Source organism: Pelmatolapia mariae, linkage group LG4, assembly GCF_036321145.2.
Source record: "Pelmatolapia mariae isolate MD_Pm_ZW linkage group LG4, Pm_UMD_F_2, whole genome shotgun sequence".
NCBI classification, from domain to species: domain Eukaryota; kingdom Metazoa; phylum Chordata; class Actinopteri; order Cichliformes; family Cichlidae; genus Pelmatolapia; species Pelmatolapia mariae.
Window position 1 is genome coordinate 490,067 of NC_086230.1, and position 17,388 is coordinate 507,454.

At 42.9% G+C, this 17,388-nt stretch overlaps 1 protein-coding gene across 4 annotated transcripts in view; it reads right to left on the reverse strand.

Moving 5' to 3' along the window:
• The window catches only part of ap2a1 (adaptor related protein complex 2 subunit alpha 1), a 44,223-nt gene that overhangs the window by 19,392 nt on the left and 7,443 nt on the right, over positions 1–17,388 (reverse strand). For all 4 annotated transcript variants that reach the window (XM_063471007.1, XM_063471006.1, XM_063471004.1 and 1 more), the window contains exons 2-6: positions 9,528–9,739; positions 4,569–4,762; positions 4,339–4,468; positions 2,285–2,386; positions 91–350 (exon numbers count right to left, since the gene is read on the reverse strand). In XM_063471007.1, coding sequence (XP_063327077.1) covers positions 91–350; positions 2,285–2,386; positions 4,339–4,468; positions 4,569–4,762; positions 9,528–9,739 — 898 coding nt within the window. The remainder of the gene's footprint in view (positions 1–90; positions 351–2,284; positions 2,387–4,338; positions 4,469–4,568; positions 4,763–9,527; positions 9,740–17,388) is intronic.

A 17,388-nucleotide genomic window follows, 5' to 3' on the forward strand; every position in this document is an offset into this window, starting at 1 on the left:
GCGTGAGTTAGCGTGCATTCTTTAAACTCGAGTGATAACAGGAGTTCATTTCAATAATAAGTCAGTGAGGATGCTACAGACAACACTCACCTGTCATAGTGGATGATAAGTGAAATAGCCTCAAACAGGATGGCATTTTTAGCATTTGAGTGCTGCACCTTCTTTGACTTTGGTGGCTCCTGGGCCTTATTAAGAATGGTCTCCAGACACTCTACCAGACGGCCCTTGACAGCACCATCTTCTGGTGGAGGGTAACACTGCAGCAAGCGCAACAGCTTGCAGGAAAGCCAGGGTGCCGGCACAAAATAGTAGGTGTAGTCCTGCAGATCGGTGGACGCTGACGAAACGATCTGGAGAATAAACAGCATTTATCATTGAGATGAAACTGCAGAGCATCTGTGTGGAAGCCTGCTCTCAACCGTGCAGTAAAACCTTGTGCCCTGTAACAGCAGAACCTTCCCGGTCCAACCCACTGGCTGGCCTTTCTGTGTGGAGTGTGGCTCCCCCCACAGTCCAAACACATGGATGTGTGGTTAAGTCAGTGGCTCCCAAACTTTTTTTGCTAGCCCCCCCCCACCGCGCGCGCAAACACATCCTCCAACCACACACACCCATATTCTGCTCCACTGCTTATTGAAACTGTTTATTTCATACCTCAAACATTTAGTAAACAATTAAGCAAATAAAATTAATCTTCAATAAATTACAGGTAGTAAAAAAATAAACTACTAACTCTTTTACGCTACGTCCGCACATACACGGGTATTTTTGAAAACGCAGCTGTTTCGTTCACACGTAAACGGCATTTCAAATCACCGAAAACGGAGATTTTTTTTAAAATGCCGTTTTTTGCGTTTACGTGTGGACGAGGAATACAGAGTTCGACACGCAACGTCAAAGGTATGTGCCTTTTTTCACATCACGCTGTGCGCCACGTTATTGTTTACATGAGATGAATTGCAGAATGGCAGATAGAGACAAAATACTGTTAATCTGACTGTCTGCAGGTTTTACACGCTTACATACACACGCAGTTACTGTCCCTACATTTAGAAAGGCAGAGGCGTCACGCTGTGATTATTTTACGTGTAGTTGTTTTTTTCCTGTGTAATAATGTTCAACATTGCTATCAATACATTTTTCAAAAGATGCTTCTCTGTGCAAAATGGGTTCAAAAACATAAACAGCTGTGGGATACTGTTTGTCTGTGATTTGAACCGGGGGACAAATCGTGGCAGGATCAGCCTGATGTTATTTGTATCCTGCTGTACCTTTACTGTATAAAGAGCTAACATCTCCAAAATGTCAGGAGTAGTTAGTCATTACAACAAGTGTTTGTGAACTAAAAATCAAGAATGTGGGATACTGTTTGTCCGTGATTTGTAGAGCCCAGCGCTGCTCCCAGCGCAGGGAAAACCAATTCTGCAGGGAGACCTACCTCGGCACTTGTGCAGGTGAAGCCAAAGGGAAGATATGCTTCACCATATTTTCTAGTCTTTGGCTTAGAATGAAGTTGGTTTGCAAACATATTCAGCGATGCTTCATCTCCTGCTTTGCGTTTGTGTAGGCGCCCCGTGCTAGCAGTGTCCAAGTGTTTTGGGGTTTTTTCCCTTTTCATACCGCGGCCCGCCCCCTTTGGGAAGCTCTGGGTTAAGTGGTGATTGTAAATTGGTGCGAACGTCTGGTGTGAGTGGTTGTCTGCCTCTCTGTGTGAACTCGTGACAAACTAACCACGAGTTGGGATCTTCTTCTAACTGAGGGATTTATGAATGCAGCACTGTCTGATTTTGGTCTGCTGTGCAACACCATCGAGAAGCTGCTGGTTCACTCAGCTCTGCAGATGGAGGGTGCCTTTCTGCTACTGTTGGTGGAGAAGTGTACACGGCATATTTGAATAACAAACAGGAATAAATGAGGAATAAAAAACCAGTGTGTGTTTTTTACCCCCCTTATTCACCAAACGCTGTGGCCGGTGTTCATCAGTATTAAATATCCCAGATATCCATGTGGATTTACTGTGGAGGAGGCCATAGATGGATCGGCCCGTCTGTCTGTGCGTTTATCTGGGAGGCTCCCTTGTTTCTTTGCACCCAGTAGAAAGAAGAAGCGGCACACCCGAGTGCTTCAATGTAACGGCCAGCCAGCGGGTCCAACCCTGCAGGATCAGCTTCAACACGTGACTGACTCGGTACATCTCCTGAGCTAACACTGAGACTAATGAGCAGCATCAACAGTGAGAGTTACAAACATGAACATTTTACATACAATTGTTTCTGACACTCACCCTGCTGAGGCGGGAGACGGCGAGGGAAACGCACGTCTTAAACTCGTCTGGATTCTTCTGGCTCAGGCAGGTGATGAGGGAGATGGCTGCTGTCACTACACCCTAACCCCACCCACAACAAGACAATTAGCAACCGTACTGATTCATCACAGCGGAGACAACTGGTACATTAAAACATGTTTCAGTGGCTCATTTGAAAAACAGGCAAATGCAGGCAGAACATTTAATCATGTGAAAACAACGTGCAGTACTGTGAAGTGTTACAGGGTTCATTCAGACATTGTTCTCATTATTTTACAGTTAAAACCTCCAGGTCAAAACAAATACCACCGCTACTTTGACTTATGCTGCGTCACTAACTCAGTTCAATTTATATTGTACCAAGTCTCAACAACACCTGCCTCAACAAAGTTCATGTCAGAAGATAAAAAAGCTACAATATCAGGAGGAAACCCCAACAATCGCAGCGCGCCCTGTGAAACAGCACGTGGCGATAGTGGGAAGGACAAACTCCCTTTTAACAGACAGAACCCTCCGGCAGAGCCAGGCTCAGGGAGGGACAGACATCCACCCTGTCGGTCGGGGGTGAGGGGAATACACTGGCCAGAAGGAAAACTACAGGGGAGTTTAACAATGAGTGTGTATAACGACAGAGTGAGGAAGAAATGCTCTGCAGCACAGAAAGGCTCCCATCACCTCAGGCCTACTGCAACATAACTAAGGGTGGACTCAGGGTCAGCGGATCCAGCTGGAACTGTGAGCTTTATCAAAGAGGAAAGACTTCAAGTGGAGCCCTGCTCTCACAGCTGTCACTCTGTCTGTGAAGCTGGATTTAACAGATACGTGCTAGTGACAGGACGATAACTCAGACTAAAAGTACAAACCAGTCTGAGAGGATCACTTTTGGGCTGCTCCTGGATGAAACTATCAGTTTTATGTTAGCAAGTATGTACCGTCCACTCAGTTCCTTAAGGAGCCTTTTTGTGTTGTTTGGCTAGCGGCACTGAAACAGCTGTGATGTTCGTTTTTGTGAAGCTCTTTATGAATGAGAAGAGTGTGGAGGAGAGCCTGTTTGGGTCAGGTGACAGGATGGAGTCAGAAACAGATTTTTCCTGGTGTGGCCAGATGTACGGAGCGGCACAATCGGCTGCTGCGATCAGCTCTATCTTTCTTTTTCCAAGAACATCACACCACAAACACAACTACGATTCTTAGCGAATGGTTTGTGTGTGTGATGGGGCGATGGAGTAACACCAGCAACTGTTTGGCTGTGCTTGGGTTTCTATAAAAGTGATCGCTTAGACTGATTTTGGTTTTAGTCTCCGTATATCCCACTGAGTTATGGTTCTGTCACTAGTTAGCTAACAGAAACAAATAACAAGTCCAAGTCCATATTACCATCAACCAGCCAACCCGATGAAGTCACGCTCGGTACTGGCGCTAAACATGTTTTAAAGCCTTTAAGCTCTGGGAACCACTCCATGCTCGGATTCTATTGGGCTGTAATTTATTGGTTAGTTCATATTCATCTCTGGCTCTCTTCCACAGCGTGTCTTTGGCCCATCCTCCTCATGTAACCACCAGTCACAGCAGATGGCCCCGCCCCTCCCTGAGCCTGGTTATGCCGGACCTTTCTTCCTGTTCAAAGAGTTTTTCCTTCCCCCCGTCACCAAGTGCTCTCCCGTAGGGGGGTGTCTGATTGTTGGAGGGGTTTCTCTACATTACTGTAGGGACTTACAATATAAAGTGCTGTTTTTGTGATTTAGCACAATGTAAATAAAACTGAAATGAACCAATGACACGTCCACAGGTGCTCAGCTGGGCTGAAAGGTTAGGATTTACATAACCTAGGATATTATCCTTCTGAGAGTATTTACTGAGCTCTAATGAGAAGTCACTGTCAACAGGAAGGAACACTTGCATAAGAGAAACCTGAGCAGAACAAGTAGCCCACACGATGCTAAGTCCTCCACAGCATGAAGGGTCCTGTTGCTGAATGAGTCGGTCAATGCTTGAGATTCTCACACATCTCGTACCTTTGGTTGTGCTCTTACCATGTGTTGGTCGTTGAGTAAGTGCACTACACGGGACGTCCATTCACCCATCAGCACCAAGTCGGGAGAAGTCTTATAGAGCCGCAGCAGACAAAGGGCCGCTGACTGTTTCACACTGTCCATCGTATCACTGCGTTGCATCACATTCACAGTATCCACAGTTAACAGGAGTTCATCTAAAATAATTACAAAAAACAACCCAGCAACAGTGAAACATCAAAAACACTTACCCTGCAACCAGTATCCGAGGGATCTCACTAGCAAAGGCTTCAGCCATCTCACGGCTTCCCACGTTCGCAATACAGTGAAGCGCCAGGCACATGAAGGTGGGGTTGCGGCTGGACAGGTCATTCTTGATGGCATTGTTGATCAGACGGATTAGCTCGCTATTGCTATTCACCAGTACTGAGATGAACAGGTAGCCCTGGACAAATCAATATCGATAGTAACAATGAGAAACACAGCGTCCCACAGCGCTGTGCTCTGCATCTGTCAGGACTTTATGGACTAAGCAGTTTACACTAGCTGCTGTGTCACCCACGTTGTGTTATGATGTTAGCACACTCACAGGTTAACAGGAGCTGTGTCCCAAAACCTAAGCCGCATCCTTCGGAGGACCCGTCCTTTACGGTCTACGTGGGCCGGGTCCTTCGAAGACCGAGAAGGCCGGAAGTGCGAGGCTGTGAAATGTGACGGTCTAGCCTTCAGTTTTGTGTCACCGCTGTGTGGGTGGAGTTTAATAAACTCGGCCGTCTGCTCCTTGCTATCTAAAATATAACAGGACACCGGAGTAAACTCTCGACCGTCTCACACTTCTGTTTAATCAGTTTTCTGTTTGACGTTTATTCAGCTGTGTGAAAATCTGGAGGAAACCACCCGATGGATTAATAAAGTTTTATTTAATCTAATAACTTTGATCTCAGCCAAACCGATTTACTCCGGAACAAATAAAACACTGAAAAAAGCCAAACAATAACATTTTTAAGTTATCTGAGTGACTTATATATCATGTTTAACCTGAAGCCGGGAGTCCGCTGTTCTCAGCGGCTCTAGTGACCCTCGACCTCCCGGTCAGCTATCCAGCTGGTGGGTAACAGACGTCTCCAAAAACGTCGGCGCGCTTTTGCAAATATGTGGTGTCTTGATAAACCGAGCAGATATTTGAGGTTTACACAGCTACTTTCTCGCCTGAAAATATGTTAAAAGTTTATTTTGTGACCCAGAAAGAGTAATAAGAGTAATATTAAAACCAACTAGCGGCCGCCATTGTTGGAAACTGGAGTTTGGCTGGGTCGCGCTATGAATTCTGGGATATGGTGGGCCACGAAGGACACACCCGACCCATCCTTCAAATTGGGGGAAATGAAGGACGGATTTGTCGGCTGCATTTGAAGGAGTCGACGAATTGGGACAGCCTTCGTCGCCTGGCTGTGACGTAATCAGTCTACAGATGCGGCCTCCGGAGGATGCGGCCGACGTTTTGGGACACAGCGGGAGTATCAGGTGTCATGTGAAACTAACGAGCTGTGACACAAATGACCTGCTGACGCCTGTTACTCAGTCAGTCTCACTCAGTATCTGCTGTACTGTGTCTCTTTGAATAGAAACACCTGGATTAAGGCTTCATTGATCAGATCTTAAAACTATGTAAAGAAATGGTACATCCCAAAATTCATTAGGAAAGCTGATCCCACTCAGCAACAGCAGTCACTGCATGTGTGCTACGTGTGCTCTCACACCTGCAGTTTAACAACTGCACCAAGACCCTTTGAAGAAGCTGGTGTCAGCATATGGGCTCAAAATGTGGTCATAAATATTTTGTACTTGTAAATCAGTTTTGTATGTGTAAAAAGAATTTGTGTGTGCGTAAAAAAGATTTGTATGTGTAAAAAAGATTTGTATGTGTAAAAAAGATTTGTGTGTGCGTAAAAAAGATTTGTGTGTGCGTAAAAAAGATTTGTGTGTGTGTAAAAAAGATTTGTGTGTGGACTTAGCAAAAACCCCCTGCAAGTTACAAGTACGGATTTTGACCCTATTTTTCTTCCTTTCATCTGATTGGTCAATGTCATGTCAATCACAAATGTAACAATCCAATCAGAGAACAGATGGGTTTGGCTGTCGGAGGGGCACTTTTTTGAACTGCAGGTCCTTGAAGGGTGATACAGTTTGAAGCTGGAGGATCTCTATATAAATATCCGATAGCAGCTAGGTCCGCTAACTTTCAGCAGCTGTTGAAAGGATAAAGTTGTGGTATGTCAGTGGTTAGAAATACCATCATTACTTTAGGATTAGTTTAACACAAAGTCAGGGCTGACCCGGGACCATTGCTGTGAGTCACAGTGCGCAGCATAAAAGTCCTTTCACATCGGACACAGGATGTGCTGCTAATGCTAACTGCTAACTAAAAGCAAAGGATCCAGAATTTGTTGCGCTGGCTGCTGAGCTCTGTGGGTTTTTGCAGCAGCTCTACCTGTACTAGATGCACCTGCTCCTTGTCGTTTCTATCTCTGACTTTATGTCCTCTACAAGAGTTTCGGGGGGGGGGGGGGGTTTGCTGGTTCTTCAAATGTTCAATAAAAACATGTATGCTAATTCATAACGAAGAAAGCTTTGTAATGAAGACTGTCATTTCCAAAACACTGCCCCCCCCCCCCCCCCCGCGGTCCGCAGCGCTGTTGAAAAGGCTGTGGAAGTCCCTGTATTAAGCACATAGACCTGTGACACAAAAATCACCAAACTCAGACCACAGACTGTTTTCCTTCGTGGTGATGAAGGAAAACGCTGAGTTGGCATGTAAAAGGGCATTTATTCCCTTCAAAGACCTGCAGTTCAAAAAAGCGCCCCTCCGACAGCCAAACCCATCTGTTCTCTGATTGGATTGTTACATTTGTGATTGACATGACATTGACCAATCAGATGAAAGGAAGAAAAATAGGGTCAAAATCCGTACTTGTAACTTGCAGGGGTTTTTTGGCAAAGTCCACACACAAATCTTTTTTACACACACACAAATCTTTTTTACACACACACAAATCTTTTTTACGCACACACAAATCTTTTTTACACACACACAAATCTTTTTTACACATACAAATCTTTTTTACGCACACACAAATCTTTTTTACGCACACACAAATCTTTTTTACACATACAAATCTTTTTTACGCACACACAAATCTTTTTTACACATAAAAATCTTTTTTACACATACAAATCTTTTTTACACATACAAATCTTTTTTACGCACACACAAATTCTTTTTACACATACAAAACTGATTTACAAGTACAAAATATTTATGACCACATTTTGAGCCCATATCAGCACGGCTCCAAAGAAACTCCAGAGCCGTTTGTTTATTGTGTGAACGTGATCCCAGCCCAATCCCGACCCCAGGTGTGCGCTACAAGACTGTGTGAAACGAACCACAGGAAATGCTACAAGTTTACACACTTGTTTGTAAACTTGGTAGAAATCAAAGTTCCCAGCTCGGACACAAAATACTGCCATAGAAATCTCAAACTAGATAACATTCAAAGAGAGGGCTTCACGGTCAGCAACACTGACCATTTTTAGACTTTTCCCACTGTACACCACCACAGTGGATTTTACAAAACAGGAGGATGACTTTCAGTGTTAACATCCAGGAGTTTTAACCCAAATATTGCATTCACTCCTGATGACCGGCAGCCAGTTTTAAACATAGTCCCCCATTTTCAGGGTGTACTGAAGATCTGGAGCTTATTAGCGGTCATGTTGAGTCAGTCGCAGCCGTCACTTCTCAAACCACATGGATCCTGAATCATCCTTATTCTGCTAGCTAAACATTTCCTGTTCCTGAGGAAACTCTCCACACCCCACAGTCAGGAAATGAAAAGGTCTCAGCAGCAGAAGCATTTGTTCTGCAAACATTTACTTCAGTTTTTTCAAATAGCATTTCAAAGAATACATGAATCCACACAGGGCTTCATGTTTTTTCTTAAAATGTAAGTATAAATAAAAAACACCCTGGAAAAGCGTGTGGCGGTGTGGAGCGACAAAACACAGCTGGTAGCAACGTGAACTCAAGGACTACCACGTTAGCTACGTCACTAAATAATCTAATTCTGTTTTTATTCAACAAAAAAGGGAAATGATGCTGTCAACACCCTCACGTGTCTTATATCTGGTGTGGCTCAACAGGTCAGGGATCAGCTGTTTGAATCCCTCCTGTACACTGAAGCAAAGGTGAGCCAGCTGTGAACGCTTGGTCACAGTGTTTAGTGGACACGTGTAAAGTGGAAATGCAGCCCATGTTCATATAGCACTTTTATACTGCTACGTAGCAATCAAAGGGCTTTTATACTAAACACACACACACTAGGGCTGTTCGATATAACGATATATATCGGATGACGATAGAAAAACGTCTATCGTTTCATTTTACGCTATCGTTTGTTTCGTGGTGTCGCAAAATAAACTGTTTATGGCAATATTTTTTCATCATTTTGATGGTCACTGTAGTGGCTATATTAATTTCTTAAAGTTCTCTCTTTCTCTTATATTTAATATAACCACACTACGGACGGACAAGCGCTTGTTTTTTATGCGTTTTCGTTAGCAACAACGACGGTAAAACCACGGCGTGTCCGTTTGTTTATTTTCCACATAAACCTTTCACAATAAAGCTCAAGATCCTGTTGAGGCTTTTCAAAATAAAACGAGTCACGTGAAAGATGCAGAGTATTTACGGATGAGAAGCAAAAAAGAGCCGCCAGGTGCTAAAAAATAAACCTTAGACTCAAACGTTAGAACAGACTTTTCTCCGCAGCATGCTGTGTAATAAATACTTACAAAGAAAACAGTGGCCGTTACAACTTATGTCTAAAAATGTATAGTTCCATGCATCAGCTAAAACACTCGACTCCAGGTACACGACGCCCAGCTGGAAACACTTCACGCAAGTCGAGATGCCCGAGATTCACAGAATTTACAGGAAATGTTACATTTTTGCAATTTATATCGTTATATCGACGATAGATTTCTTAATATCGGGATATGAGATTTTTGTCATATCGCACAGCCCTAACACACACACACAGCTTTATACAAATGCTAGTAGTGCAACACTTGCATGCATCTCACACACTGACATGCATTTAAAGAACAAGACTAGAAAACGTGAAGCTGCAATGCTGTGAAACACTTACAATCTGTTTCTCTGTGTACTTGTTGGAGCTCAGCAGGTTGACAGCCTCCATGTGTCCAAAGTCGATGTCATGGCCAAGCAGAAAGATAAAGAGCAGCTTGCAGACATACTTCTTCTTGCTGTAGCCATCCAAAGCCTTGTCCCCTTTGAACTTGGAGCGGATGTTGGCCAGCTCTTTATTAATCCGTTTGATCTCAGCCTCCTTGCTCTTACCTGATAAGGTTAAAAAAACAAAAACACTCGTATAGCATCAGCATTCAGATGTGGACTGATCTGGCTACTGAAGGCAACTTTAAGATCGAGGAAACCAACAGCAGCTAGTCATGAGACCCTTTTCATTTTTCTTTGACTGAAACTATTTGACAAAATGTTTGGATAACTACGGAGCCCTGCAAGGGATATGGGAGAAAAAAAATTTAGATGAACTTTTGCGAGATCTCACAAAACGTCGAGCTGGTGGGTAACAGACGTCTACGAAAACTTCGAGCATTTTTGCAAATATGTGATGTCTTGATAAACCGAGCAGATATTTAAAGTTTACACAGCTACATTCTCGCCTGAAAATATCTTTAAAGTTTATTTTGTGACCCAGAAAGAGTAATATTAAAACTAAGCCTTCGAATTGGGACAGCCTTCGTCACCTGGCTCGTCACCTATCCCAGGACTCATAGCGCGGTGCAGCCAATTCCAGTTTCCAACAATGGTGGCAGCTACTAAGTTTTAATATTACTCTTACTGCGGTGTTAAGCAATGCAGTTGGAAAATTTGGGTGCGCCTAACTTTTGTGCTGATGTGCCTAAGAGAAAAAGTTAGGCGCACCAGTGCAACCGTGGCATAAAGTTAGTCTAGAGCCCTGCCCTGGACTTGTATTTTTGACATCAATGTAAGACGGAGGTGAGTTGTGTGCTTCTCAGCACGGAGTGCATCTGGAAAACAATTGTGTTTCTTAGATTGTATCTCTGTAGCTGCCATCAGCTGCCACGTGTCCCCTGCTGGGACTATACACACGGTCTGATTAAGAAATTCCTCATATAAGGAATTCTAACAGGTGATTCGTCATGCATTAGTGCAGTGGTTCCCAAACTTTTTTTGCTGGGCCCCCCTTTGTTTTACAAGAAAAATGTTCTTGTAAAATGTCCAGTATTTTGTGCAGATAGAGACAAAATACTGTTAATCTGACTGTCTGCTGACATACACACACGCAGTTACTGTCCCTCCATTTAGAAAGGCAGAGGCGTCACACTGTGATTATTTTACGTGTAGTTGTTTTTTTTCCTGTGTAATAATGTTCAACATTGCTATCAATACATTTTTCAATCCCTCTGCAAAATGGGTTCAAAAACATAAACAGCTGTGGGATACTGTTTGTCTGTGGTTTGTAGAGCCCAGCGCTGCTCCCGATGCAGGGAAAACCAATTCTGCAGGGAGACCTACCTCAGCACTTGTGCAGGTGAAGCCAAAGGGAAGATATGCTTCACCATATTTTCTAGTCTTTGGCTTAGAATGAAGTTGGTTTGGAAACATATTCAGCGATGCTTCATCTCCTGATTTGCGTTTGTGTAGGCGCACCGTGCTAGCAGTGTCCAAGCGTTGTTTTTTTCCTTTTCATGCCGCGCCCCCCCTGCAATGGCTCTGTGCCCCCCCTAGGGGGCAGGCCCCACACTTTGGGAAGGTCTGCATTAGTGTAGGGTCCATCTGATTTGGTGAGGGTGGATATGGATTTATGAAGCATTGCAAGAACTCTGTCAATGTTTGTGACCAAGTCTAGGTTATCCCCACAACATGGGAACCACTGTAATCCTCTATAAAGGCTGTTTGGTCGTCTGATGGCTCCTACTTTTCTATTGCCCAACTTCCACACATCTTATGTGGTCTGTGTTCAAGCCACTGCAGCCTAAAGGGGGAAAAACAAACAAAAAAGCCCTCCACCTCCTAGCAGATGTACCTACGGTATGAAAATGAAACCCCTAGGAAACACTTTACTCATCTTATTATGCTCACAAGATTTGAAAGAACTTGACTCCTGACCGTGACACTAAAATGTTCCCTCAAAGGCGGGTGTCCACAATATCCAGCCTTTCACAGCTGGGGGCCTCTATCTCTGTTTTTTGGTATAAAAACAAACAATTTTCAATTGTTGGGAAACAATCCCAAAAATGGGAAGTGTGAAAGCCTTTGTGTCCGTCTTCACCATAAATTCAACAAAGTTTACAGTGTAAACAAAGCAGAACAAAAGTAAAACTGACAACCGCTTATTGTCCAAGAGGAACAGAGGGTCCACGACGGGCACTACGGCCTAAATGGAGTTGGCAGTTAGTTGTCTGTATGAATCAGACCTGCGACCTGTGCAATTGTTATTGACCTTTCATGTTTCTGTCAAAACACGGATGGAACGAGCTCGACCGACTTTATAATGACCATGTTTTTTACAGCTATGAAGCCACTATGGAGCAATAATGAAGCAACTATGTTGCTGCAGGATTTTTATTGTTTTATCGCTCAGCTCTAACTGCAAGACAGTCCGTGCATCAAAATCAATGTTACATATTTGAAGGGGAAGACAGAAAGCAGGAATTACTTTACTCCATTCAACACACTGTTAAATTAACTGTGATTACTCCCGTTGTTGCTGTTCTACTATGTTTCCATCAGGAATCTGTCCCAGCTGTCATGGAGTGAGAAGCAGGGTATACCCTGGGCCAGGCTGCCAATCTGTCCCAAGCCTCAGAGAGACAAACAACCAATCAATCCCTCCATGCATGCTTGTGTACTGTGGGAGGAAGTCCTGCGCCTGCACAGAGCAAACCCATGCAGACACACCAACAACACGGTTGTATTATTGTAGGTCTAGCTCACAATGTAAAGCGCCCCGAGGCGACTGTTGTTGTGCTTTGGGATGTATAAATAAAACTGAAGTGAACATATAAAGTCCCAACTGAAAGAGCGCAGACGGGATTGGAGCCAAGGACTCTCAGTGTCACTAACAGCACTGCTGTGCACCTGCTAGCATGTTATTAAATAAATACATTACAAAACTGAAATAAATACTGGAGGCTGTTTGTTAGTAGGGCTGCCACAAACGATTATTTTGATAGTCGACTAGTCACCGATTATTTTTGCGATTAGTCGACTAATCAGATCATGCATCCATTGGACGTAAAACGTACAGCTTATTGCACCAGCAGCATCTGCTCTTATATAACTATCATTAGCTTACAGCTTTAAGTGTTTAAAGTATGTGCTAACTAAAAATAAAGACAAGATGATAGTTTATTAAATTTTAATGAAATTTGCAGATTGTTTCGGTGCAGTTTAATAAACTCCTTGCTATCTAAAATATAACGGGACACCGGAGTATATTCTCGAGCATCTCACACTTCTGATAACCAGTTGTCTGCTTGACGTTTATTCAGCTGTGTAAAAACTATAACTTTAATCTCAGGCAAACCGATTTACTCAGGAACAAATAAAATACTAAAAAAAAAAGCCAAACAATAACATTTTTAAGTTATCTAAGTGACTTATGTATGTTTAACCTGAGTAGCGAAAGACGGCGGTGGGTTTGAAAACCATTTGCCGGGAGTCCGGTGTTCTCACGGGCTCTAGTGAGCCTTTCCCCCGGCTAGCTATCAAGCTAGTGGTTAACAGACGTCTCCGAAAATGTCGGAGCGCTTTTGAAAATATGTGGTGTCTTGATAAACTGAGCAGATATTTGAGGTTTACACAGTTACATTCTCGCCTGAAAATATGTTAAACGTTTATTTTGTAACCCAGAAAGAATAATAAGAGTAATATTAAAACTAACTAGCTGCCGCCATTGTTGGAAACTGAGCTGGGCCGCGCTATGAATTCTGGGACACAGCTTCTTCTTCTTCGGGGTTTAACGGCAGCTGGCATCCTTGTACATGCAGTGCTGCCATCTTCTGTTTCAGTCCGTTATTACACTCTTAAATCCTACTACTTATTCCTGCGTCTTTTGTGATCTTACAAAGCTTCAAACGACGCGTCGACTATTAAATCAGTCGTCGACGATTTTGATAGTCGACGTAATCGTGACTAGTCGACTAATCGTGGCAGCCCTATTTGTTAGTGTCGGTTTAACAGTATAATACTCTGATTTGCTCTCACTATCCATCATTTATTCAATGTTCTGCACCCCAGCAAATGAATAAACTCTTGTTCACATTCGACTGTTTGGACGAGTGTCCCCATGAAGTCAAACAGGCTGGGAATTAGTGCTGGGCGATATGACGATATATATCGTGTGGACGATAGAAAAGTGTCTATCGTGCCATTTGTCTTCTATCGTTTATATCGTACTAACCCAAATTTTATAAATTATTACATAAAATATATAATTAACCCTTTACAACCGGTCGGAGCAGGCACACTCCGTTTTACCTAACTATTTTTAAACCCCTGTAGAACTGGAACCACGTAAGGTAGTGCAATATTTTTTTTTTTTGCATGTGAAACCGGAGGAGTTGTACTTACATCTAATGCCATTAGCTTGTCCAAGGTCACGGTTTCCTTCCACATATAACTTTGCAAAAATTGCATAAGAAGCACTTGCAGCAACAAAAACATAATATTCCAGACTTGCAGCAACAAAAAGATAATATTCCAGAAACACGCTTTGCCGACGTTCATAAGACTTCCTACGTTGGCATATACGTCAGCGCGAACTATCGCATGTCCGCCATTACCTGCCCGAAACCGGAAGTGACGTCATTTTCGTGAAAGGGCCTTATAAGCCTATGTTGGTGTTTTTAAAAGACATGTTTGACTTTATGCTTTTCTGTATCGTTTCTGGGATGCTTAGAACTCAAATTACACTGTTGGAAATAGTTTATTTTGATGCATTATAATATTTATTTTCATTTTTCCTGTAGTATATAAAAATTAGTGTATCTCAAAAATAAAACTATGAAGACACTCAAAATAAATTTCTCGTGGTTGGAAACTTTTGTATTTACAGTTTTGAGGGATACACCTCTTAAATTTTTTTTTAACTAGAAATATATGTAAAAAACAAAACAAAAACGATTTTCAATTTTTTTGTAGTTTATTGCACTACAAGTTTTTGCAATTTATGTAGTTACTATGGACTTAATGCATACATATTATTAAAATTTGGGCTATAACGGTTGTACTGATATATGGAAACTTGAAATACTCCCACAAATGGCACTACAGCATGTAAAAACATAAAGATAAGCTCTGACGGACTTGGTTCTATGGTAGGTCTTAAAGGGTTAAATAGCCTGTGGCAAATATATTAGTGTTGTCTTCTCACTATACACGCTCTTAACTTTATGCAAGAAAAAATAAAGTATAAAAAAAAAATATATTTTTCGCAAAGAAACTCCGTCTCGTGGTTTGCAAGCTGGTGCTGCTATACGTGCACCCGGATTTGCCACATACTTTACGGTAACTCAAAACAAAGACTGCACCCTCGGCACTCGCTGTTTACAGACTGCGTACTTTCTAGATGACCACAGGTCAGGTCGTATATCGTGATATATATCGTTATCGTGATATAAAATAATTCATATCGTGATAAATATTTTTTCCATATCGCCCAGCACTACTGGGAATGAGTGAGGTCAATTAGAGCGCCTGCATACTGGATCAACATTCAGGCTCAGTCACCACTGATATTTGACAATGGTGTGTTGATAAAGTATCGCAAAAGGAAGATGACACATTTCTGTATCAATATTTAGTCTCGCTCTGCTGTGAGCTTACATAAATGAACTGTTAGGCTTTGGGATGTTCCTGCAGAAAAAAATATCCCATTTTAAAATTGCACTTTAGACTGACCAAGAAGTTGATTCAGTAAGATCCCTACGAGGAGTTTCCTCAAATACAAAGCCTCTGTTGCCAAATATCTGACTTCAGCTGGGTTCAGGCTGTGGCCCATCTTGGGACATTACACTACCAGAATTCACAACAACAACGTCCTGTTTCATGGCAAAATCTCCATGCCACCTTTACTTTACAATATGAAGCAACTAGAGCTGGGCGATAGAACGATAACGATATGTATTGCGAAATAACTTTTCCTCGATAGAAAAATTAAACTATTGCGATAGGCTGCATCTCTCTTGTCCTCTTAAAAAAAAAAAAAAAGAAGAACAGCCAATCCAAATTAAGTAGCGCAGAGCCGAACCAATCACAGCCGCAGCGTCACGTAGGGCTGCTCGATTATGGCAAAAATGATAATCACGATTATTTTCACTGAAATTGAGATCTCGATTATTTGACGATATTTATTTAACAATAACAATGTATTGAATAATGGCTTTAAAGATGTCAAAAAATAATATAAAATAGTGTGCAAATACTGATAACAGTGCAAATGTTTGCAATATAAAAAATAAATGAAAAATGTAAACATCTATGTTTAGTGAACTTCAAAATACTGCATAATACTGGTTGTTCACCGTGTTAATTGAGCAGTGGTCTTTGGCGAGGAAAACGTTACCGCGTTTGTTATCTCCTTGTGTCTCTGGGAGCTGGTGGGATATTTAGTCGCGTTGTACAGGGGAGCGTGAATGGAGGTCTGTGAGGATGAAGCAGGTGTTGTCAAGAGATTCCTTTGGGTGGCGCTGTCACTTGGTGTTTCGCTCGCTCTGCGGTAGAGTATCACTTCCTGTTCCTGCTCAAACACAGTGGTGTTTCTGAGTAGCTTTTCTGCTTAGCAATTTAATTGAAATCTTTTGATACATCCCTTTTTCATAGTATAATCTTAACGTGCTTCATCTGAATCACCCTTTCTGTGTGCTCACTACCTAATTTATAGCCAAAGTATTCACTCACTGTCTCTTTACTGTTTCGCTAGCTTAGCTTAGCTCGTAGCTGACTCGTTAGCACCATGGCTACTTCACCTGTCCCTGTTGCACTTTCCTGCTCATTGTGTCAGATGTTTAGTTACTCCTCGGCCTCCTTTAGCAGTAATGATACCTGTAACAAATGTAGCATATTTGCAGCTCTGGAGGCCAGGATTACTGAATTGGAGACTCGGCTTCGCACCCTTCATTCACCCGTAGCTAGTCAGGCCCCTGTAGCTGGTGCAGCCGACGATAGCGTAGGCCCCGCTAGCTGTTCCCCGGCAGACCCCAAGCAGCTGGGGAACGAGGGCGGTTGGGTGACGGTGAGGAGGAAGCATAGTCTTAAACTGAAGCCCCAGGTACACCACCAACCTGTTCATGTGTCTAACCGTTTTTCCCCACTCGGCGACACACCCGCCGGGGGTCAAACTCTGGTAATTGGTGATTCTGTTCTCAGACATGTGAAGCTAGAGACACCGGCAACCATAGTCAATTGTCTTCCAGGGGCCAGAGCAGGCGACATTGAAGGAAATTTAAAACTGCTGGCTAAGGGTAAACGTAAATACAGTAAGATCATAATTCACGTCGGCAGTAATGACACCCGGTTACGCCAATCGGAGGTCACTAAAATCAATATTGAATCGGTGTGCAACTTTGCCAAAACAATGTCGGACTCTGTAGTTTTCTCTGGTCCCCTCCCCAATCAGACCAGGAGTGACATGTTTAGCCGCATGTTCTCCTTAAATTGCTGGCTGTCTGAGTGGTGTCCCAGAAACGATGTGGGCTTCATAGATAATTGGCAAACCTTCTGGAGGAAACCTGGTCTTGTTAGGAGAGACGGCATCCATCCCACTTTGGATGGAGCAGCTCTCATTTCTAGAAATATGGACAAATTTATTAAACCCCCCAAAATCTGACTATCCAGAGTTGGGACCAGGAAGCAGAGTTGCAGTCTTACACGCCTCTCTGCAGCTTCTCTCCTCCCGCTACCCCCCCAAAAAACCATCTCCATTGAGACTGTGTCAGCTC